The sequence below is a fragment of the Apodemus sylvaticus genome, chromosome 4, assembly GCF_947179515.1.
Source record: "Apodemus sylvaticus chromosome 4, mApoSyl1.1, whole genome shotgun sequence".
Classification (NCBI taxonomy): domain Eukaryota; kingdom Metazoa; phylum Chordata; class Mammalia; order Rodentia; family Muridae; genus Apodemus; species Apodemus sylvaticus.
The window spans coordinates 99,002,421-99,027,635 of NC_067475.1; the positions used below are offsets into that span (position 1 = coordinate 99,002,421).

The 25,215-nt window shown below is 43.8% G+C and overlaps 1 protein-coding gene across 1 annotated transcript in view; it reads right to left on the minus strand.

Moving 5' to 3' along the window:
- Ppm1l (protein phosphatase, Mg2+/Mn2+ dependent 1L) overlaps nucleotides 1-25,215 on the minus strand; it is a 263,995-nt gene that overhangs the window by 69,756 nt on the left and 169,024 nt on the right. The window contains exon 2 of the mRNA XM_052180366.1: nucleotides 5,100-5,274. Within this exon, the coding sequence (XP_052036326.1) occupies nucleotides 5,100-5,274 (175 nt within the window). The remainder of the gene's footprint in view (nucleotides 1-5,099; nucleotides 5,275-25,215) is intronic.

The window sequence follows — 25,215 nt, forward strand, 5'->3', positions numbered from 1 at the left end:
AGAGTAGCCATTCTAATATCAGATAAAATTGGCTTTCAACCTAACATCATCAAAAGAGACACAGAAGGACACTTCTTACTGGTCAAGGGAAAAATCCAACAAGAAGAACTCTCCATTCTGAACATCTATGCTCCAAATGCAAGGGCACCCTCATTCATAAAAGAAACTTTACTAAAGCTCAGAGCACACATTGTACCTAACACAATAATTGTGGGTGACTTCAACACTCCACTCTCCTCAATGGACATATCAGGAAAACAGAAACTAAACAGGGGCACAGAGAAACTAATTGAAGCATTGGACCAATTGGATTTAACAGATATATAGAGAACATTGCATCCTAAAGCAAAAGAATATACCTTTTTCTCAGCACTTCATGGTACCTTCTTCAAAATCGACCATATAATTGGTCACAAGACAGACCTCAACAAATATAAGACCGAATTAATCCCATGCCTCGTATCAGATCACTATGGATTAAGAGTGGTCTTCAATAGCAACAAAAACAACAGAAAGCCCACATACACATGGAAACTGAACAATACTCTACTCAATGATACCTTGGCCAAAGAAGAAATAAAGAAGGAAATCAAAGACTTTTTAGAATTTAATGAAAATGAAGGCACAACATACCCAAATTTATGGGACACAGTGAAAGCAGTGCTAAGAAGAAAACTCATAACCCTGAGTGCCTCTAAAAAGAAACTGGAGGGAACATACACTAGCAGCTTAATGGCACATCTGAAAGCCCTGGAACAAAAAGAAGCTAATTTATCCAGGAGGAGTAGAAGACAGGAAATCATCAAACCAGGGCTGAAATCAATCAAGTGGAAACAAAGAGAACCATACAAAGAATCAACAAAACCAGGAGCTGGTTCTTTGAGAAAATCAACAAGATAGATAAACCCTTAGCCAGACTAACCAACAGGCGCAGAGACAATATCCAAATTAACAAAATTAGAAATGAAAAGGAAATATAACAACAGAATCTGAGGAAATTAAAAAAATCATCAGATTCTACTACAAAAGCTTATACTCAACACAACTGGAGAATCTGGAGGAAATGGACAATTTCTTCGACAGATACCAAATACCAAAATTAAATCAGGATCAAATAGATCATCTAAACAGTCCCATAACCCCTAAAGAAATAGAAGGGGTCATAGGAAGTCTTCCAATCAAAAAACCGCACAGGACCAGATGGTTTTAGTGCAGAATTCTATCAGACCTCCAAAGAAGACCTAACACCAATACTCTTCAAATTATTCCACAAAATAGAAACAGAAGGAAGGCTACCCAACTCGTTCTACGGAGCCACAATTATGCTGATACCAAAACTACACAAAGATCCAACAAGGGAGGGAGAACTACAGGCCAAAATCCCTTATGAATATCGATGCAAAAATACTCAATAAAATTCTTGCCAACCGAATCCAAGAACACATCAAAACGATCATTCACCATGATCAAGTAGGCTTCATCCTAGGAATGCAGGGATGGTTCAATATAAGGAAATCCATCAATGCAATCCACTACATAAACAAACTCAAAGAAAAAAACCACATGGTCATTTCATTAGATGCTGAAAAAGCATTTGACAAAATTCAACATCCTTTCCTGCTAAAAGTCTTGGAAAGAACAGGAATTCAAGGCCCATACCTAAACATAGTAAAAGCAATATACAGCAAACCGTTAGCCAACATCAAACTAAATGGAGAGAAACTTGAAGCAATCCCACTAAAATTAGGGACTAGACAAGGCTGCTCCCTCCCCCCCCCCCATATCTTTTCAATATAGTACTTGAAGTTCTAGCTAGAGCAATTAGACAACATAAGGTGGTCAAAGGGATACAAATTGGAAAGAAAGAAGTCAAACTATCACTATTTGCAGATGATATGATAGTCTACTTAAGTGGCCCAAAAAACTCCACCAGAGAACTCCTACAAGTGATAAACAACTTCAGCAAAGTGGCAGGTTATAAAACCAACTCAAGGAAATCAGTGGCCTTCCTATACTCAAAGGATAAACAGGCTGAGAAAGAAATTAGGGAAATAACACCCTTCACAATAGCCACAAACAATATAAAGTACCTTGGTGTGACTCTAACCAAACAAGGAAAGTTCTGTATGACAAGAACTTCAGGTCTCTGAAGAAGGGAATCGAAGAAGACCTCAGAAAATGGAAAAATCTTTCATGCTCATGGACTGGCAGGATCAATATAGTAAAAATGGTCACCTTGCCTAAAGCAATAAATATACAGATTCAATGCAATCTCCATCAAAATCCCAACTCAGTTCTTCATAGAGTTAGAAAGAGCAATTCTCAAATTCACCTGGAATAACAAAAAACCCAGGATAGCTAAAACTATTCTCAACAGCAAAAGAACTTCAGGGGGAATCAGTATCCTGGACCTCAAGCAGTACTACAGAGCAATAGTGTTAAAAACTGCATGGTATTGGTACAGTGACAGGCAGGTAGATCAATGGAATAGTATTGAAGACCCAGAAATGAACCCGCACACCTATGGCCACTTGATCTTTGACAAAGAGGCTGAAACCATCCAGTGGAAAAAAGATAGCCTTTCAACAAATGGTGCTGGTTCAACTGGAGGTCAGCATGCAGAAGAATGCGAGTTGATCCATCTTTATCTCCTTGTACTAAGCTCAACTCCAAGTGGATCAAAGACCTCCATGTAAAGCCAGACACACTGAAACTAATAGAAAAGAAACTGGGGAAGACCCTTGAGGACATGGGCACAGGGGAAAAGTTCCTGAACAGAACACCAATAGCATATGCTCTAAGATCAAGAATTGACAAATGGGACCTCATAAAAGTACAACATTTCTGTAAGGCAAAGGACACTGTCAAAGGACAAAACAGCAACCAACAGATTGGGAAAAGATCTTTACCAACCCTACACCTGACAGAGGGCTAATATCCAATATGTACAAAGAACTCAAGAAATTAGATTCCAGAGAGCCAAATAACCCTATTAAAAATGGGGTACAGAGCTAAACAAAGAATTTTCACCTGAAGAACTTCGAATGGCTGAGAAGCACCTTAAGAAATGTTCAAGTCGGTTGGTGGTGGCACACGCCTGCAATCCCAGCACTCTGGAAGGCAGAGGCAGGCAGATTTCTGAGTTCGAGGCCAGCCTGGTCTACAGAGTAAGTTCCAGGATACCCAGGGCCATACAGAGAAACCCTGCCTCGAAAAAACCAAAATCCAAAAAAAAAATAAAAAAAAAAAACCCAAAAACAAACAAACAAAAAAGAGAGAGAGAGAGAGAGAGAGAGAGAGAGAGAGAGAGAGAGAGAGAGAGAGAGAGAGAGAGAAATGTTCAGCATCATTAGTGATTAGGGAAATGCAAATCAAAGCAACCATTCTGACCTCACACAGTCAGAATGGCTAAGATTAAAAACTCAGGAGATAGCAGGTGTTGGCAAGGATGTGGAGAAAGAGGAACACTCCTCCACTGCTGGTGGGAATGCATGTTGGTACAGCCACTCTGGAAATCAGTCTGGCAGTTCCTCAGAAAGCTGGGCATGACACTTCCAGAGGACCCTGTTATACCTCTCCTGGGCATATACCCAGAGGATTCCCCAGCATGTAATAAGGACACATGCTCCACTATGTTCATAGCAGCCCTTATTTGTAATAGCCAGAAGCTGGAAAGAACCCAGATGTCCCTCAATGGAGGAATGGATACAGAAAATGTGGTATATTTACACAATGGAATCCTACTCAGCAATTAAAAACAATGAATTCATGAAATTCTTAGGAAATTGGGTGGAACTGGAAAACATCATCCTAAGTGAGGAAGCCCAATCACAAAAGAACACACATGGAATGCAGTCACTGATAAGTGGATATTCACCTAGAAGCTCTGAATACCCAAGACACAACTCACATATCAAATGATTCCCAAGAAGAAGGAAGGAGAGGTCCCTGGTCATGGAAAGGCTTGATCCAGCATTGTAGGGGAATACCAGGACAGAGAAAAGGGAGGGGGGTTGATTGGGGAATGGGTGGAGAGAAGAGGGCTTATGGGACATATGGGAGGGGGGAACCAGGAAAGGGGAAATCATTTGGAATGTAAACAAAGAATATAGAAAAAAAAAGGCTTGAGCCAATGATTGGGCAGGAGAAAGGGGGAGGGGCTGAGAGTTTAGGGGAGGAGCCTCGGGGGAGCAACAGGACAGGGAGGAGCTATGAGGGATCAATGGAGAGGCTGCAGAGAGAGAAGCTTGTGGCTTGGAGAAACTGCAAGTTATATGGGATAATATAGATGTAATAGAGCAGTGTAGTGGGGTAGTGGGAGGTCGCTGTTCTAGGCTTGTAGCTTGTTTTGTTAGTGATTGAGTTGAGATCTCTTTTACCGGGGAATTGGGTTGGAAACAAAGTAGCAACAGAAAACAAACCAGGGCACTAGGTAACTGAGCCACACCCCAGCCTTAAATTTCATCTTTCTAAAGGTATCAATGAGTCTAAATAATATTGCACTCAATAAATGTGGTTTTAGCTCATGGGCTATATAGCAGATAATAATGGTATAAGAAGGAAGTCTGTGCATGGCTTCCCTGGACCAGATAAAGGGTACAAAATCAACCAAATGTCTGGGGTGGTGTTAGAGAACAGATGCTATTTGAGATGTTGAAGAAAAGAAGGCCCAATTTAGCTAAGACCTCAAGGAGTTAAGCAAGGACCACTTGAGAAAATACAATCTCTGATATTACCAAAAAAACAAAAACAAAACAAAAAACCCAAGTCAGATATAGCTGTGAGATTACTAGAGGTAAAGATTTTCATCTAGTATTCAAAATCGAAATGCCTTCCAAAGGTGAGATCGATAGCAGCACAGCTGATAAACAGCCAGAAACACTCCATTTAAAGTGAGCAAAAGCTTAAAGGGATTTGATCTGGAAGGGTCATGGCCTGGAACAGTTCTGACAGTAAAACCTCAGAGAAGAAACTCTCCAACAGCTGATGGAACGTTGAGTCCAGTTTGTCCTTAATCAGCCACTTCAGAAAAGGCATAGACGTCACCCAGGTCTGGGAGCTCTGCGGGGAGGGCTTGTGTGTGTGTGTGTGTATCATACCTGCTTCATCATAGGAGACTGTCAGCTTCTCCAACATTTCTCGGTCAATTGACAGGATTTGCTGCTCAAGGATGGTCTGGTAGGTCAGAACGCTGTTTTCTTTGTCCTTCTCGTAATCCTGAAGGTGCTGCTTAAGAGCCTGTGGGAGTCGCGATTTTACATATTCCGCGGCAGTCTGTAGATAAACAGAGAACCCCATTAGAACTCACCCATTTACCCCCCATTTCCCCCGGGGCTGTAGAGAGTCCTCAGAGCACTGGGGATCTAATCTCCAGGCACACCTGCCCTTGTCACTGTGACTTTTAGATTCCAATGCATGCAGTAAGATGGATCTTCAAACTGTCAGAACCCCAGGAGTCTTCCATCTAGTTTAAAGGCATGGAAGATGACGGACTGCGCATACACAGAGTTGGCACTCAGGCTTTCAATTCTAATGAGTTCAGAAGGGCTGCGTCATGGTAATTTGTCTGGCACACATCTGCAAAAGACACTGTCATCCTTGGAAGCCCACATCTCCACCCACAAAAGCCACCTCCTTCCTGTGTGGTCCACACCTCACTACTGAGCTTTGCTGGTCCACCCACCAATGTTCAAAAGAAGTCCTGTGGAGTGAGTGGGAAGACACTTCTGCTAGGCCTGATACGGAAGCTCTGGGACACTTAAAAAGAGGGATCTGCACTGGCAACGGTAGAGCAGTCGCTCTCTGGGTCCTAGGTTCAATTTCCACAAGACGGACAGACAGACGGACGGGTGGACAGAAGGACGGACGGATGGACGGAAGGAAGGAAACTTTTATATTATTGTATTATCATCATTATTATATCAATTTGTTCCTTTTGTCTGTTTGCTTGGAGTTTGCTTCTACATCCCGTGTGACATATTTCCAAGTAGAAACATCTGAAGTTACACGCAGAGAGTCTCCGCCAGCTAGGTTCACTCCACTCGGGGACTGGAGGAACGACATATTTTGAAGAAGGCCTTCCTGAAGATTCTGATGGGTTCCTCTGGTAGAGTGGGTGGTTGAATACTCATTCTCCCTCCCAGGTGAGACAGCTCAGTATGACAGCTAAAGCTTACTATATGGGAGACATTAAGTGATGTGTATGAATCAGAGGAATTCTGTCACTCCTCAGCTGTATCTCTGAAGAGTGTCAAGTCTGACATCTTGTATCTCACTCCTGTTTCATTCACATACTGTCTAAAGGTAACAATCCAATGAATGAGGGTGAACATGGTGCTGGTAGCTCACATCTGGCTGTAACAGTGAGTTCAAGGCCAGCCTGGGGTACATGAAACTGACCCCAAAACAAAAAAAGATATGCCAAAAAATTATACCTGTAGCTACTAAAGAATTTCAAGGACACTGCTAATGAGGATCAATTTGGTTTGGGCCCAGAATAAAGGAAAGACCCATCTACATAGTCTCATATAACTATTAATTGTTGCTACTTTGCTTCCAACCCAATTACCTAGTAAAAGAAATCCCAACTCAATCACTAACAAAACAAGGTATAAACCTAGATTGGGCAGATCTCCCTCTACTACACTACTCTATTTCCATCTATATTATCCCATATGACTTGCGGTTCCTCCAGGCTAGGAGCTTCTCTCTCTGCTGCCTCTCTGCTCCTCTCTTGTCGTTCCTCCCCTTCCCGTCCCCCCCCCCCCCCACTGTCTTTCCTCCCCTAGACTCTCAGCTCCTCCCACTTCCTCCTGCCCAATCATTGGCTCAAGCTTTTATTTGAAAAGTTAAGGTGGAGAGAAGGTTCACAAGGCAACTCCTCATCTGCAGCCCCTCTGAGGAGTGGAATTAGCATCAAAATATAAGCCCAGGGCTATCCACAACAATTAATTGTGAGTATTTTAAAGTATGGGCTACAAATAAATGAAAATCCCTCATGTTCATGGTTAGAAGATTATTGTTACCCAACGGGCAATCCTTACACAATGTGATCCCTAGGTTCAATGCAAGCCCAGCCCACAGTGATCTATAGATTCAATACAATCCCTACACAATGTGATCCATAGGTTCAATGCAAGCTCTGCCCACAGTTTCTATAGGTTTAATGCAAGCCCTAACAGTGGTGAATGTGCTGAACCCTAGCCACTAGAGCTCCAGGGACACTCCTTACAGTAATCCACAGGTTCAAGGCAAGCTCTACTCAAAGTACCAAAGGCATTTTTCACAACAATAGAAAAAGATCCTAAAATTCATATGAAACACAATCTCAAATATATAACATTAAGAAGTAGATTTCCAGCCTATTCATATACAGAAAATAAATAAATAAATCTTAAAAAAAAAGAAGTAGGTTTCCTAGAACTAGAGCATATGGTTATCAGAGGCTGGGTAGTCAAGGAGGGAGTGGGAGACACTGTTTTTACAGATTATTTTCCTACTAGATTGGAGGGATACATTTCAATAGATCTAAAAATGAATGGTGACCTCCAGTAACAACGATGCATTATATTCTGAACACTGCAGAGCACGGATGCTATATGTGATGAGGTCATCACTGAAAGAATAATCGTGTGAGGTAATCTTGGTTCATTGATTTTAAGACAGGGTCTTCCCAAGTATCACTGGGAAAACATGTATTCTTATAAGACCCCACATATGTGGTGTGTGTGTGTGTGCGCGCGTGCGCGCGCACACACACACACACACACACACACATTCTTTGGAAATCATACAGCAGGTGCTATGTGGGCAAGGAAGAAATCATAACATGCTAATGAAGTTACAAGCAAAGCTGTTAAACTCCAGACACAGCTGCACACACGTGCACACACATGAGTATGCAGACACAGGAAAGGATACACCCCCAACTCTAAAAGATGCCTCTTGCTGTCTGAATTTCAGGAATGTTTCCATTTTCACAACTATGGTCATTTAAGGTGTATTTCCTTGTAGCCTTCATAGCTTCCCTAGTAAATGCGGCCAGAGTTTACCGTGGATGAGGACACCTGGCTCCCAGGAGTGGTGGGCAAGCTATGATTCCCGCCCACAGAGCAGCTAACGATAGCGTCCAACACTGACTCTCAGATTTACAAGCTGAATTCCTAAAATCAGATGCTGATGATGTTACAGCTTCAAAATATCACCAACTAGAGCTCACCTTCTCTGCCAGCCAGCAAGCGCAGAACAAAACAAATTATTCCATAAAATGTAAATGGACTCAGCAGCACATTAGCATAACACACTGAATTCTAGAGTTTAATACCAAGTTTCTCCTGACATTAGACAGCAGCGTGCTGACACTGCGGAATAACTACATTTAAACACACTACCCTGCAAGTCAGGGTAACATCTGTCTTTAACAATGCGCTTGTTGGAATATTTATGAGACACGGGAAAGGGCTCTATAATTTATCACATTTTACAATATTGATCTATTCCTCATTACGGAAAACACACCACATTATTTCTTCCCAGTTGTGCCTCCTGATGCTGTTTAAAGTGAAATTTACTTTCCTAATTACAGTCATATTGCAGGTCTCAAGAGCTTCTCTGTTTATGGAATCAGGGCTACACTTTGGTATTTCAATTCTGTAACTCGCATACAAAGCTCTTGCTGAAGATTCGTAAGGGAAACAGAGGGAGACAACTCTTGGCAAATATTAGATTCTGCTATGATATTTCAAGAACCCTTTCCACGGAGTGACACTTGCAATGGACTCAAACAGCAAGTAACCCATACATAGGGTCAAGCTCAAAGCATATTTTTAAATGAGATTGGAATGACCTCAGAAATAAAAGAAAAATCAAAGAATAGTTTAAATTAAAAAAGTTTTTACTGACATTCTTAAATTGAACTCAAAACATTAAAATTTGGAATTACTTATTTTTTATTTGCATTTTGGATTTATTTTATGCGGATAGGTATTTGGCCTGCACGCATGTATGTGCACCATGCATCCTTAGTACCAGAGGAGATCACAAGAAAGCATTAGATGCCTGCCCTGGAACTGGAGATAATAGATGACTGTGAGTCACCAAATAGGTGCTGAGGAGAGAGCCCACAAGAGCAGTGAATACTGGCAACCCCGAGCCATCTCTCCGGCCTCACTTATCTATTCTTGAATCAATGACACACGTTCTTGGAGGTCCAGACCCTAACTTGTCCACTCATGACTTTAACCGGTTCAGAGACAATGAAATAGCTTCTGTCATTTACACAGAACTTTCCCAAGTGAGCCATGCTTCTGTCATTCTTCCTCCTTAAAAACGCCACTGAGGACAGGCAGGAGGATCAATGGAACAGGATTGAAGATCCAGAAATGAACCCACACACCTATGGCCACTTGATCCTCGACAAAGAGGCTGAAAACATCCAATGGAAAAAAGATAGCCTTTTCAACAAATGGTGCTGGTTCAACTGGAGGTCAGCATGCAGAAGAATGCGAATTGATCCATCCTTGTCTCCTTGTACTAAGCTCAAATCCAAATGGATCAAGGACCTCCACATAAAGCCAGACACTCTGAAGCTAATAGAAAAGAAACTGGGGAAGACCCTTGAGGACATCGGTACAGGGAGAAAGTTTCTGAACAGAACACCAATAGCGTATGCTCTAAGAGCAAGAATTGACAAATGGGACCTCATAAGGTTACAGAGTTTCTGTAAGGCAAAGGACACCATCAAGAGGACAGATCGGCAACCAACAAATTGGGAAAAGATCTTCACCAATCCTACATCAGATAGAGGGCTAATATCCAATATATATAAAGAACTCAAGAAGTTAGACTCCAGAAAACCGAACAACCCTATTAAAAAATGGGGTACAGAGTTAAACAAAGAATTCTCACCTGAAGAACTTCGGATGGCGGAGAAGCATCTTAAAAAATGCTCAACTTCATTAGTCATTAGGGAAATGCAAATCAAAACAACCCTAAGATTTCATCTTACACCAGTCAGAATGGCTAAGATTAAAAATTCAGGAGACAGCAGGTGTTGGAGAGGGTGCGGAGAAAGAGGAACACTCCTCCACTGCTGGTGGGGTTGCAAATTGGTACAACCACTCTGGAAAGCAGTCTGGCGGTTCCGCCGAAAACTGGGCACCTCACTTCCAGAAGATCCTGCTATACCACTCCTGGGCATATACCCAGAGGATTCCCCACCATGTAATAAGGATACATGCTCTACTATGTTCATAGCAGCCCTATTTATAATTGCCAGATGCTGGAAAGAACCCAGGTATCCCTCAACAGAAGAGTGGATACAAAAAATGTGGTATATCTACACAATGGAGTACTATTCAGCCATTAGAAACAATGAATTCATGAAATTCTTAGGCAAATGGATGGAGCTAGAGAACATCATACTAAGTGAGGTAACCCAGACTCAAAAGGTGAATCATGGTATGCACTCACTAATAAGTGGTTATTAACCTAGAAAACTGGAATACCCAAAACATAATCCACACATCAAATGAGATACAAGAAGAAAGCAGGAGTGGTCCCTGGTTCTGGAAAGACTCAGTGAAACAGTATTTGGCAAAACCAGAACGGGGAACTGGGAAGGGGTGGGAGGGAGGACAGGGGAAGAGAAGGGGGCTTACGGGACTTTCGGGGAGTGGGGGGGGGGGGCTAGAAAAGGGGAAATCATTTGAAATGTAAATAAATTATATCAAATAAAAAAAAAAAGAAAAAAAAAAAAAAACGCCACTGAGAAGCTGGCAGCCATGGGTTTGGTGCGGTTCTTCCTGTCATCCCATGCGGCTCAGATGCTCCTCACGGTCAGTGCTGTCCGATCTAACTTCCACGGGCTCTCCTCAGAGTACCCAGCAGCTTTCCATCCACTTGTCCAGATACAGGGAGCCTAGCCACGTAGTACGGTGGAAATCAGCATTGGATCTTACACACTGCCATGGTCTAACCGTATCTGCTTCAGCACCTGTACGGTGGACACTTAACACCTTGGCAGTATGCATGCACTGGGTACTTTGAGATCGCTTTTCCAGAGAACTCTTTGCCGGTGATGATCCATTGCCTACAGACTTTCTGCTCACAGCTCTAGATACAGATGAGGAGTCTGGTATCCGACTGGGAACCAGAATGCATCTAGTGTTACCACTGATACCTCTGTTTTGAAAAGTAACAGTTCACATGCAATCCCATGCCATCCAAGCAGCAGGTGAGGTGCTTCACAAAAGCTGTTTATGATACTATCTTTCATGCCTTCCTCTCTGTAACCATTTGCTCTCTCCTGTTTCATTTCCTCTTTTGGCCTCAGTTTGGATCTGCTTGCGACCCTCTTTGGAGCCAGAATGTGCCCTGGGACTGGAAGTCCCAGCTATGTCTTTGGAGAGCTTCCTAGGCATACAGGTTTGGGCTTGAGTCAGTTGTCAGACTTAGTCTGGGTAGTGGTGGGGAAGGCGCAGTGAAGGAAACGAAGAAAAGTCAGAGTCCCTCCGACAGGACCTGAGCTGATGGTGGCTTCTAGAAGAACTGGAGTCAAAGGAGCGGACTCCTTAGGGCAGCTCAGGAAAGGCCTGCTTCCTCGATGTGCCACCCAGGACAAGAAAAGGATAGGCAGGCACACCAGGAACCCAGTGAGTGGAAACCAGCGACAGGAAGGGCGCAGAATGATGACAAACCTAAACTCTGGGAACCAAGCATGGAGAGCACTGATCCCGTTCACTGGGCTAAAACCCACTCACTATTACCGTGCTGTCTTCTTATTTAAGAAATAATTGACATGGGTTAAAAATGCGGAGGTGTAAAGTGTGCTTTACGGTGGAAGGAATTCATCTTAAAAGGGAGGCCTGCCAGTCAGACAGCTCTAACTCATGAGCTGTCAGATGAGGAAGACACAGTTGCACTTGATATCGCTGGGAGAGACATAAAACTCTTCCACAGAGGAACCTGCAGTGTCAACGTGTGTGCAAACTACAGGTGAAGTATTAGAAGAAAGAACAAACTTTTATAAAGTGATATAGAGAGTCAGGGAACCTGCGCTAAATCAACATGCTTACTTAGCACGTGAGCCATGGTAGGTGTTGAGCGGAGATGGGGAAGGAAATGTGGGAAGAACACTCAGAAATGAGTGCTGGAATTGCCAAGGCAAATCATGAGGTAAGAGGCACTTACTGGAGGACGGGAAAAGCAAGGGAGAGGGTGGTGAGAGTGAGGTCACAGAGAGACCAGTAAGGAATGGGGGTCACTGTCCACGCACTAAACCAGAAGATGGGGCGGCAGCCTTCCACACTGGCTGAAGGATAAACCAGACCTCGCTTATGGACGGAAATGACACAAATGCAATGGGCATCTGCAGGTTATTCACGCCTGGGAGTTGTTTTTTTTTTTTCTAAGACTAAAAAAACAGTAACATTCAAAGATGACTGTGTAGCCTTGTGTGAGTACATGTTTTTTAAAGTTTAACTGTTCGTCACACATGTGAAAGCAGAAAAGAGAATACTAGGCGTGGAAGGGCGTGAGCTGGAGGAGGTGGAGGGTGGGGAAGGGGAGGAGGGGGATGAATAAGAAAATCAATTCTTGTTTGGTAAATGCCACAATGAAACCAATATTTTGCTCAGTAATTTAAAAAAAATTAATGTTACTTTAAAATTACTTAAACATAAGAGAAGTTAAATAAGATAATCATAACTTTACCTTGAAAAGATACTTTTTAATGAATGCAAGTGTGTGCACGCACACATTCGTGCATGCAAATGCATGTGTGTGCAAGCACATTGTGTCACATCTGCTACACCCAGCATGGCTTGGTCATGGGAACCTGAATAGGGGCATCAAGGACAGACACACGTACACAGAAAACTAGAGTTGGGTGGAATGTGCCCATTTTGTTGGAGCCCTACCTACTACAACAACCAGGAACCTCGAACTGTTTATTGTGTACAGCCAAGAAGGAGGAATTAGCTAGTCTCGGTAGGAAATGCCTCTGGATGAGCAGTCTCGGGCTCAAACACCCAGGAGGAAGCTGCATTTGCTAATTTTTTCTCACATTCCCCCATCCCAGGACCAGAGGAGGGCCTTGCCTTTCCCAGAGGAAGAAGCTTTGCCGGGTTTATGTGTGTTGGAGACCTCGCTCCTTGACACGGGCAGCTCATGCCAAGCAACACACAGCGACTCCGAACTTCATCTGCTCAGGACTTCTCTCCCTCCCTACACGTGCCTGCCCATCTGCGAGAGCATCACAGGCAGGAGGGTACAGGATGCCCCGGAACTTGGATTAGAGGTGGCTGTGAGCTGCCAAGTGGGTGCTGGAAACCACCTGTCCCTTCTCTATCCAGACGCAGTCCTTTGTTCCTCAGGACAAATGTCCCTTGTCCCTCTCCCTTGTCCCTTTCTTCTCTCCTTCCTTATCTCTGCCCTCTATCCCTCTGGGGAAATAACTCTCCTTTATGTCGAGAGCTTGGTCTCGGGGTGTCTTGTGCCCACTACTGGTCCCTTCAGATATAACAGTCTTTAGAATGTCCACAGTAAAATAGACAGTGCAAAACAGTTTATTTATTCCATGTGCAAGGGGAAATTGGGTGAGCTATGGTAACGTAATATCATCAGTTATCTTAGTAAGAGTTCAGGTGACTTAAAACGTTTATTTACTTCTCTGCAATTTCCAGCGCCTATAAAACTATTCCTCTGCGCTGGCGCTATCCTGAATATTTTAAATGTTATTATTTCACCCTCACAAGAACTGCAATGGGTTTTAAAGATAGGGAAAGAGGCTTACAGAGGACAAATTAATTTATACCTGGTTATACAGTAAGTAGGGGGGTGCTGACAGTCAATTTCACACACATACTGACACACATGCACACACATACATACAGATATACACATGCACACATATACTCACACACATACACATACTCACACACATGCACACATACACACAGATATACATGTATACACATACACTCACACACATACACACATGCACACACATACATACATATACACAGATATACACAGATGCACATGCACACATATACACACACATATACACACATATACACATATATACACACATACACACACACACACAAACACATCTCCAATAAAATTCTTCCTCTTAGCCATACCAGAGTGATCATGTCAGTCTATATACATACCACTATAATTTTGAAAGAAGAAAACGCCACGCACAATTCAACAGAATATGACAATCGACAGCAGTCCTTCCTGTTTATACTTGGGCTGCATAGACTTCCTAAGCTCAAATACTGGGGCTTCAGTTATATGCTGTGAACGGACATAAAATCTAAGGCTGGATCAAAGCATTAGCATACCAAGACTGTTCTAGTTAGCCTTAGCTGTTACGGTGACAGAGACTGAAGTCATCTGGGAGACTTGCGGGATGTGGGGTGAGACGGTGCTGTTGGTATGTATGTGAGGGGTTGCCTTGACCGTGGGCGGCACTATGCCCTCGGCAGGTCACCCTGGGAGGCATATCAAAGCCTGGCTGCTCTTCCAGAGGACTTGGGTTGGGTTTGAGTCTAAGCACATACAAGGCAGCTCATCCTGTCTCCAGTCCAGTCCCAGGGGATCCCATGGCCCGGCTGGTTTCTGTGGGCACTGTACACATATGGTGCACAGGCACACAAAACACTCATATACATAAAAAATAAGATAACATAAAATAACACAAAAAGCTAGTTAAGTATTAGCCTGAGTGAGCCAGGAAGCAGCTTTCTCCTAAGGCTTTTGCTTCAAGCTCCTGCTTTAGTCACTGTCCTGGCTTCTGTTAATGATGGACCATAAAGCTTAGGATGAAATGAACCCTTTCCTCTACTAACGTGCCACTGGTCAGAGCGTTTTCATCACAGTAACAGAAGGGAGACTAGGGCAGAGTCTGAAGCCAAGGAGCTGACCTTGCACCGGGTCTGTCAGTACATTCACCACTGTTCTCATGTGCAAATGACTCTCCAACTCCCAGGCCCTCAGATCAATGAGACTCTCAGAGACCTAGTTTGACAAAAAAAAAAAAAAAAAAAAGAAATAAAAAAAAAAGAAATAAATAAAAGGCAAGAAGAGAAATCGATTCTGAAAATACTGAGCTGAGAAGGGCTGGCTTTGAGAAAATGAAGAATAGGGAAGGTGGCTAGGTGGCGGCTTCAGAATAAAGCAGAGAGTGACATGCAAATAAATCCTTCAAATTCTGTGCCAAAACATGGGGGGGGGGGGTCAGTGGGGGGGAGAGGGAGGGGTGCTACATCTGGCCCTGTTCCAGGGACAGACAGACCTGACTGGGGCAGCGGGAATGAAGAAAGGAAACCCACACACAGAAAAGCTGAGGTCGCCTGGGCTGCACCCCAGAAGTTCAGCCTATTATTGCATACAGTTGAACAGGGAGGTGGGTGGTTGCATCCAGCTGAACACAAAGGAGCAGCTAGGGCATACAGCGGATCATGGAGGTGGGTTATGGTCTACAGCTAGCTCAAGGAGGCACGGGGAGCTCATCTCGGAGGAGTCGTGTCTCTAGGGGAGAAATCTTTAGGCCATAAATATGGGGGGGCCTGGGGAGGGGAGAAAGCTAGGATAAACAATTATGGCGTACACTACCAACATGTGTGCTCAGGACCAGGATGGGGGCTTTGCAGTCCCCCTTTGCAGCCCCCCTCAGAGCCACCTCTTGGGAGAGGCTCTGCCGTTTCCCTGTGGGACTGATGCGTCACATGGCTGGCTCGTGTCAATAACACACACCCACCCAGGACTTCTCACACTCGGGGCTTCCTACGCTCCCTGCAATATCTCATTGCAGGCAAGGTTTCCCTGCCCTTGACTGGAAGGGCATGAGTGAGTGTGTGTGTCGATCCGGCAGCAGCCAGCACAGAGCTCACACATTAACTCCCTGAGGTCCACACTGGAATCCATCTTTCTTATGGTAACATATCATTAACTTCTGACAGGTGTTCTTTGGCTCCAGGCATTTTAGAAGAAAGTCAGAGCGGATGCCCTTGCCCACCGGGACAAGGACGACGGAGAGCAAGAGTGATTTCTCTTCTGTGCCTGCCAGCACTGTCACTTCTTGCCATTTTTAGTCTTTGCTACTTCTAAGCTAGAGAGGTTATTTAGGGAAAGAGCCCTTGAGAGACCGACCATCTTGTGCTCCTAAACTCATAATTCTGCCTCAAGAAGACAAACCAGGTACCTTCAAGAGATGGCGCCCAGGTGTTTACCAGAAACACAACAATGAAATCTCAATCCTACGGCAATTTAAGGCTGCTACAGAGCGCCAAGGCTGCTGATGGTTACGCCAATGGTTGTGGCGAAGGGGGCGCCCAGCATGTGGAGGACAGAAAATTATAGAACATACTTAATGTGGAAACTCAAGTTTTAATCTAAGCATGAAAGCCATGACCACTTAGCTACATTATCACTAGAGACAATTCTCTGGGATTCCCCATGAAACAAACTTTTAATAAGCTTATCAGTCAGCTAACTCATATTTACTACAAGGTCAAGTTCATGTGCTAGCATGAAGCACGCCAGGGCATGCAAATATAACTCTAATCCCACGCACTGGAGTGCGCCTTCCTAGCTCCAGCGGGCCGGTCTTATCTACAAAGCCCATAACACCCCACTTTCCAGACTTCTGGTCTCTAATTATTCTAAGATACAATCAGCCAATATATCAAACACTGTCTAGCCATGAGTAAGCGCCTCTTACTGTTTTGATCAAAACCTACATTTAAGCCTCTGGGCTTTTTTTTTTTTTTTTTTAAACCTGTTTACAGATTAAGAACTTGAGGTTATTTCTCTATTACCAAGGTTATGAAGAATGAATTCTTGGCTCCTCAATTACCACACATTCTCCAAGGAAAGATTAAGAATTCAACGGTAAATGTCACAGTACTTTGGTGGTCCTTCCCTGAATTTTGTTTTGAGAGCACACATACGCTTTTAAATTCTAAGAGACAGTAGCATAAAAAGAGTCAGCTGACCTGCCCCACACTCACCATCTGATGAGCTCTGAGACAACACTCGGCCAAAGTTGTTGGGCTAAATGTTTTGTGATGGGCAAGTTCCTATCTTTTCTGCAGTCATAAAGAGGAAATCATTTCACATTTTACACACTTGAGAGCCACATTGGTAAAAAAATTCAATGATATTGATTTTTGGAGAAATACATTTTTTTTTAATTTCAAAAACTATGTGGTTTATTTTATTATTATTAAATTATTAAATTCCCTTCCATTTCTGAATCTTGGGCTATGGAACCTAGGGAAATATTAGCTTCCCTAAGTATTACTCAAATGTATTCTAGAAAGTCCCACAAATAATTCTTACTGAAAATGCCCTTGAGGACTGAGAAAGCCAATGGAACTGTTACAAACGAATTATAAAAACCTTGTGAGTTAATCAAAATGATAGCATTCCAAGGCTATAACACTAGAGCAACCCCTGGAGGTCTTAGTCAGAACATACATAAAATGTTCTTGGCTTGAGACAGCTATTTATACAGGAACAATTCCAGAGGACTCCTACCGGGCCTCCACACCACAGCCACCTCCAGGAAGCAGGGGTGCCCAGAGTGTCCGGGAAGCCCCAGAAGGGTTGGGCTGATACCCCCAAACTGATGTGGCTTCTTGTCAGGGCCAGTATTAGATTTAGGGTCCATTTATATGAAATGGAATAAGAAGGGTTGAACTTTCTAACCAGTGTACTGATGAAAATTTTATTTAGTGTCTCATGACTAATTCAATGAGAACCCCCTCCCCACCCTCATACCCAAATCATTTCTCTCTTTAGTTTTCTCCAATGCCTGGAATTCTGTCTTTATTGCTTTTCTTCCTTTCTTTCCTTTTTTAACTGCTAAACTCTCCTCCATCAAAATCAAGTCAGCCAGGCAGTGGTGGCACACGCCTGTAATCCCAGAACTTGGGAGGCAGAGGCAGACAGATTTCTGAGTTCGAGATCAACCTGGTCTACAGAGTGAGTTCCAGGACAGCTGGAGCTACACAGAGAAACCCTGTCTCGGAAAAACAAAACAAAAAACAAAAACAACAACAACAACAACAAAAATTCAAGTCTTCCTCTGAGTTTCAGAGAGACTGCTTGCTCATAAAAGCTCTTGCTGTCCAACTGACTCCTGCAAACTGCACCCTTCCCCCATGAATGCTGCCCTCCAAAGAAGTCAACAAAGGCAACAACAACAGATTTTTTTCTTTTTAAATCAAATATTTTAAGGAGCAGTTGTGAGTTAAAGTAATAATTCAGTTTCAGTGTGGACAAGATGGTCAGCGTCTTTTTATGTACAGGAAGGTAGACCACACAGCAAGAGGTGCCCTGAGAAAGTCCTAGGACTTAAAGGGTCAAGAAAGAAACATTCTCTACTCTGACATGAACTTTGTGGAAAGGAAAACACAGCGATCGGACTGCTTGAAGGCGAAGCGGCCCCCTCCACCTCCGTCCCCGGCCTGCGATCAAACTTGGTGGAGGATAAGCTACCAAGGTGAATGCGGTAAATGTGGTTCCCGCACCCCACGCATGGGTAAGAATGCACTCAGCTGCTTCCGGTGGGAGATCTTCGGGTGGATCCTGGGTGGTAAACGTGGAATCTGCATAGAAGTTACAACTTCAGTTGCCTCTAGACCACAACACCTTTTTGCCGGAACTTTTAGTTCAGTACCAGCTGTTTCATAGTATTTCCACCTCCTTTACCTGTGGGAGTTTCCCTAACTATCCAAGTAGATATGCCAGAAGCACAGGGAAGGGGTATTATGAAACCAGGCTTAATGTTTTGCGAGTGCTAACATGAGAGGACCGTGGGGGTGAGGGGGTAGGGGAGTGGGGAGGTGGGGGGCTGAAGGGTGGGGGAGTTGGGGGTTGGGGGCTGGGGGGTGGAGAGGTGGGGTGAGGGGGTGGGGGGGGAAGGTTTAAAAAGATCATGCCACAGTGTCTTTTCTGGGTTCTAATAACACAGGGGATGTGCTATATGGATTGCCGGTTTGTAGAGCCTATCAGAGCTCATACTAAGGATGTTTCCAAATATTTTAAAATTATTTTTGTATACTGTTTCACTGTTAGAAAGCTTTGTGAATAGTAGCTTTCTTCCCAGAACACACACACACACACACACACACACACGCATGCACACATGCAAAACTACCTACAAAACTACCTAATTTCAGAACCCAGATATCAAGGTCACAAAGGGGTCACAGGGAAGCTTTAGTAGATGTATACATGGGAAAGGCCTCGGTTTTCTTTTCATTTTTTTCTTTGGTTTTTGGTATCTTCCAGACAGGGTTTCTCTGTGTAGCCCTGGCTGTCCTGGAACTCACTCTGTAGACCAGGCTGGCCTCAAACTCAGAAATCCGCCTGCCTCTGCCTCCCAAGTGTTGGGATTAAAGGTGTGCGCCTCCACCATCCGGCTCTCGGTTTTCTTTACAGAGTTGGGTAGCTGGCCTTGACAGCATCTTTGTGAGGTGGTACTCCAACAACTGTCAGTTCATTGGCGTAGGGAAGGGGGGGGGTGACTTCCTTTAAAATTAGTCATGGGGTTTGCGCTATCCTTGGTTCAAATCTGCTTTAACTTGGGCTGTGTATTTGAGAGAGAGAACTCTGGATCCCACCTGCTAGAGTTGAATTTGATATCATGTAGCATGGATTTCTAGGGTTATGCCAGACCCTTTACAACAACAGCCCTTGTGCATATCCTAGGACTCAGGCTAGCTAGTAAAAGTTGTTTTTTGTTTTTTTTTTAATTACTACTATTATTAATATATCTTATTATGTGTATCACTTCTTTGTGCATGTGCATGGCCGTCTGTGGTGTGCCCAGAGGACACATCCCAAGCTCTCCTTCTTTCCCACCACTATGTGGGACCTGGGGCTTGAACTCAGGTCACCAGGCTTTGCCAAAGCTGTCTCAGACCATTGAGCTATCCTGCTAACCTATAATATTTTTAATTCTTATAAAAGTCCTGACTGTCTGCACTGACATTGCTGCAGGGCCTTGGTGCCACAGGCTCCTTTGTTCTGTCCTTTAGAACTGGCAGTTTGCTGAGCCTCCAGAAGCTGGAGCCCTCCCCACTCTGAAGCAAACTGTCTGAGGAGATACCAGACGGCACAGACATTCCTTGCCAGCAGCTTGTGGGCAATCAGGCAACCCTTCGAAAGCTGTGTGAAGCAGGCCTCAAAATGACCTCCAAGCGAAGCACCTTGACCATGCGATGACGATTTGCTCTCGAATGGTCAGGACAGCATCGTCACCTATGCGAGTCAGCCAAGAGCCCTGCACCAGGATGCAGCAGGCAAAAGCAAGGGAAGCGGAAGCAGCAGCAGTCATGTGTAACTACACACGGAACTCAAAAGGGCATCTTATTTTAGAAAAGAGAAAGAAAAGGATACCTAATTGCATGGAAAAGCTGTAATTTCAGCAGCAAATGCACCTGCTTATGTAAACTCCAAGTGACACATCCTTAGCTCTCAACAGGCAAAGAAAAGATGCACACTGCCAACTCCATAAAAGGACAGCTGGATGGGTCGGTCCAGGGCTAGGACTGCCTCTCTGCCGTTCATTTTTATTGTACGTGCCAAGGGAACACTGTTTGAGATGTTGGGGATATGTGGTGGGGGAGGGGCACCGTGCCTGCTCCCAGAGTGCTGAGGGCCTCGAGGGCCACAAGGGACCACAGGCTAACTTAAGTAAGGACGCTCTTTCAGGGGAAACAATCGAGAAACCTAATAGCCCGGAGTAGCCTTAGGCTTCCTGAGAGAGTCAGGCTGTGCCAAGAACTTAGGGCAGGCAGCGGGGTATGAGGGGTAAGAGGTAACAGCCAGCTACGTCAGTGAGATTTTTAAAGTGTAGGAAAACTGGAGTCATGAGAACACAGAATTGGTAATTTTACAGGTAGAACAGGCTCAAGACGGATCTGTGCTACGAAGTGTTGGACAGCAGCCATGAAACCTGTAGAAGACCAAGCGGGCTGCTGATGGGGGTGGGGTGGGGTGGGGGGGCTACGTGCTACTCTCCCCCAAACAAAATCAGCAACTTTCTATTTGTTGTTAGGAGAAAAAAAAATAGCTCCTGACCTTATCATTAACACGGATTTGTCATTAAGAATCTGAATTTAAAACCAACTCAGGAGGCCTCAACAAGCTCCTGCCTTTCTGTTTCCCCACCGTTTTCATTTTGTCTTCAGCCCGCCATTGCTGCCCTCTCTTCAGCCTCAGCCTCTCTGCGTGTTTCTCTGGCATGTTGAAGTTACACCAGGACCATTTTGCCAGGACATACAGAATCACGACACATCTGTTAAAGCAATTGGTTTTTTTTTTTTTTTTTTTTAAAGTCAGAAACATTTTCTGAAAAGAAACTGTGGGCTAAGAAAATCAAACTGGTAAGCATGGACAAATCTGAAATATTCTAGTTTTAAATGACAACAGAAGCAGGCTAACATGAACCTTTCTCTCTCTCTACTATGAAATGTGTGAACGCTCCCCCAATGGGGTAAGAAAGTGGCATATTCAATTGAGCAGGACAGAGTTCTAAGGGGCTCCCCTCTCCAAACCCCACACCTCACTATCCTCTCAAGGAAGTTCCCTACTATGGAGAATTTGAGAAAGACATATGGACTCAAATCTAGAATGGGCTGGGATTTCCCACTGTGAGAGACTCAGTTCCTAAGAGGAAGTCCAGTGGGAACACTTACAGTGGCCGGAGTCTATCCACCTACCAGCCCTCCTTGGAAAAGCCAGAAGCGAATTCACTCACCCTCCTGGGCGGGCCAGCCATGCTCCTCAGCAGCCAGTGAGTGCACTGAGTACTTGCTGTCATAGACTCTGCACAGTGCTCTAGACAACCTCATTAGACCCTGTACGACCCTGCCAGGTGCTACCGACTACCTCATTAGACCCTGTAGAGCCCTGCCAGGCAGGTCTGCTGACCCATGTCTCACTGCTGTGCCCCCGAACACTAGCAAGAACCTCGACTATCATAATAAATATTTTACATAGGCCAAACCTCAGAAGTCACAGGCTAGACACATAGACACACAGAACACGTGCATTAAGACTCTTTATCTGTTAGAGACAAATCGAAGACAGACTCTGAGTTCCTTGGCATTCCAGACAAAAGAACTAAAAGCTCGCATCTGTACAAAGCACAGTATCATTAAAATAAATTACAGGGGGATGAAAACAATGCCCATGGCAGACATTACTTATCAAAGAACACAACATGTGAAACACTCACACATGACTTCATTTCCAGGGCAGATTGTCCCCCCATATCAAAGAAGGAAGACCACTGAACAGTCATTAATAAGCTAATTTGAGAACTCTGAACTATTTCCTTCAAGTGCAGAAAACAAAGTTTTATACACAGACTTCACATTTAAAAACACAGTATTTTAATGTCTTCTTCCAAAGAACTATCTTCAAGGTCTTTTCTAATTCTTCAGTTAAAAAGAACATCAAGTTTGGATGTGTGTGGAAGTCCCGTGACATTTTCCAAATGATGTCTATAAACAGTAGCTTTACTGCATGATACCCCATTGTACATAAGCTATCAGGCAAAGGAGAATTCTGTAGTTTATCATTTGTGATGAAAATGAATTTTGATTGAAGGAAAACATATGCTTCCTCCGTTTAAGAAAGCGAGCATCTCCTTGGTAACGTTAGGCCCACAGAGGAAGAGCTAAGAAGAGCAGAAAAGTGCAAAGGGAAATACAAAGCAACAGGCATTTTGAATGCATATACACGGTTTATCAACACTAAGAATTTCCCTTCAGTTTCACATGCTCTAAAACATCTATCTAAACGGATTATTAAAACTGGTAACTTTGTCACTCTGTTTCTAAGGGACGCGAATGGGTCATGAACATAAGGAATTTCTATAAAAATCCAACTGGTATTTATATGCTTTCCCTCTAACCTAAATATTTGTTACGTGGAACAAGACTGGCTTCTGTGTCTTTCCTGGTCCTTTAGCAGTCTGTAAAGTGTTAGGCATTAAATACATGGTCAACAATGTTTTCTGGATAAATAGATCAAAAATCAGTTTAAACTGATCAAAAGTGTATCAAGAACATTAAAAATTTCAATATCCAAAATTTCAATCAGTTCACCATTGATCACATAAATAGTAAACAATGAGCAGCAATATTTAATAAGATCTATGTTCCTGGGCAAATGAATGTTTTTTAAACATTGTTCATGATTGGCCAGCTCCCTAAAATATTAATAAACACAAAAATGCAATTAGTTTGAAGCTTTGCCTTAGAACACATCTGAAATACGCCAAGATATAGGAAAGACTCCTATATTCATGAACAGAAATAATCTTCCAAATGGTTGGCATTAAGAATGTGCCTGGAGTAAGCCTTTTGTCCAGCAGATGGCACTGATGAATCGAGTAAAACGGCTACCTCTGTGCTCCCCTGGATGGAGCCAGAAAGCTCATGATGGTGAAGGTCCTTTTGTTGCCAACCACTGGCAACATACAGATCTACAGCAAGCAGGGGCCTGGTTGACCTGGGGTATAAAGCAAACCTTGCGATTCTTTTTCATGCTCACTTAGTATGTCTTGAATGTGTATGACGTTCCAAGGACGGTTCTGAACACAGAGAGCTAAAGAAGAGCTCTTGCCTTCAAAGAACTTGCGACTTAAGAAAGCAGATATCCTGAAAACAGATACAAGCAAGTGTAGTCAATGATCTAATTGAGAAGCTTGACAGACACTTGCCTAGTGCGATGTGTGAGCCAACTCTTGAGGAATGGAAGGAGTTTGCAAAGTAGAACAGTCGACCAGTGCTGTGGCCTAGATACCAGGGGCTCCCCTAACACCCCATGGGTTGCGGTCTTGGTTCTCACAGTCTGGTGTGTGTGTGTGTGTGTGTGTGTGTGTGTGTGTGTGTGTGTGTGATGGGGATGCCAGCTCCCTCAGTGTTTTGATGCATGCACAGTGATGAGCTTCCGCCAATAAGCACCAGAGGAAGGCTTTGTAAGGCGAACTTTGCTTCCTTATCGCTTTGCTCTTGCCTTCCCACCCACTAGGAAAAACAGGAGCTCTTTCTACTGGTTGCTCGGGGTGCCACGATATTCTGTCACATTGCAGGTCCAAAATGATAGAAGCAGCTGGCCAGGCAGGGACTGAGAACCCTGAAACCTCAGCCAGAGTCTTGGTCTCAATACTCCCCCACCCCCAAATCAAGTACTTTGTCAATGTTACAAACGCTAACTACTATAATTGGGGAGTAGCATCCAAGATGGAATTCACACAGGCACAGAGCTGAAGTGGGGTTATAGATAGGGGTGTTACAGAGCCTCAGTCAAGTGGATGTGGGCGTGTTTGCAGGGAGAAGAAACTGCAAAAGAAACAGAATCCGAGGAACTAACCTCAGGTGGGAACAAGGGGAAAATGTTCAGGAATTTTAATAAGGACAATTATTAGTAACAGCTGCTATTTATAGAAACTTTCAATATGCAAAACACTAGACTTAAATGTTCTATCTTCTTCCTTATTCCAAGTCCTAAAAATACACACTAGTTCTCCTGCCCACTCTTCAGAGCCTGGCCTGCTCTGTTCTTGAGTTCCTTCCTTGCATATACTCAAACAACAAGTCTCTCCCCACCATCCTCCCACTTTAAAAAATCTTAGAAGGAAGCTTGGCATGCTGTCAGCAGGCATCAGTCCATTCCTAAATAAACCATGGAGCCCCAACAAGACTTGGGGGGGAGCTGGGTTCCAAGCCGCATTGCAATTGGCTGCTCTGTGGCGGATGCCCTTGACCATAATCCTCACTGGAAGGCCCTTGGTCTGTTCTCGTCCAGCAGTGCAGTGACCTGCTGGGCAAACAGTGGATGAAGAAGATCTTCAAAGCCTCCTTCCATCTTAAGTTCTATTATATGAAATTTCTTTTCTTCTATCATACCCAACAGTAGAGGTGCTGGAAGGCAGGGTATAGACAATCTGTAGAACCTACACAATCTGGAGACTCTAGGATGGAGCCAGAGGGCTGACAGATACACTGCAGAGGAAAATAGTCTTCCAGGTCCTGGTTGCGACTGCATTGCTTCTGCCTTATGAAGTGGTAATCTCTCCAAGTTCAAGTTATACTATATGAGCCTAACAAACGAAGGCACACCGACAATCCAGAAGGCTAAAAATAGGCCTCTAAATAGAAGTTTCTCCAAAGCTTCTACATT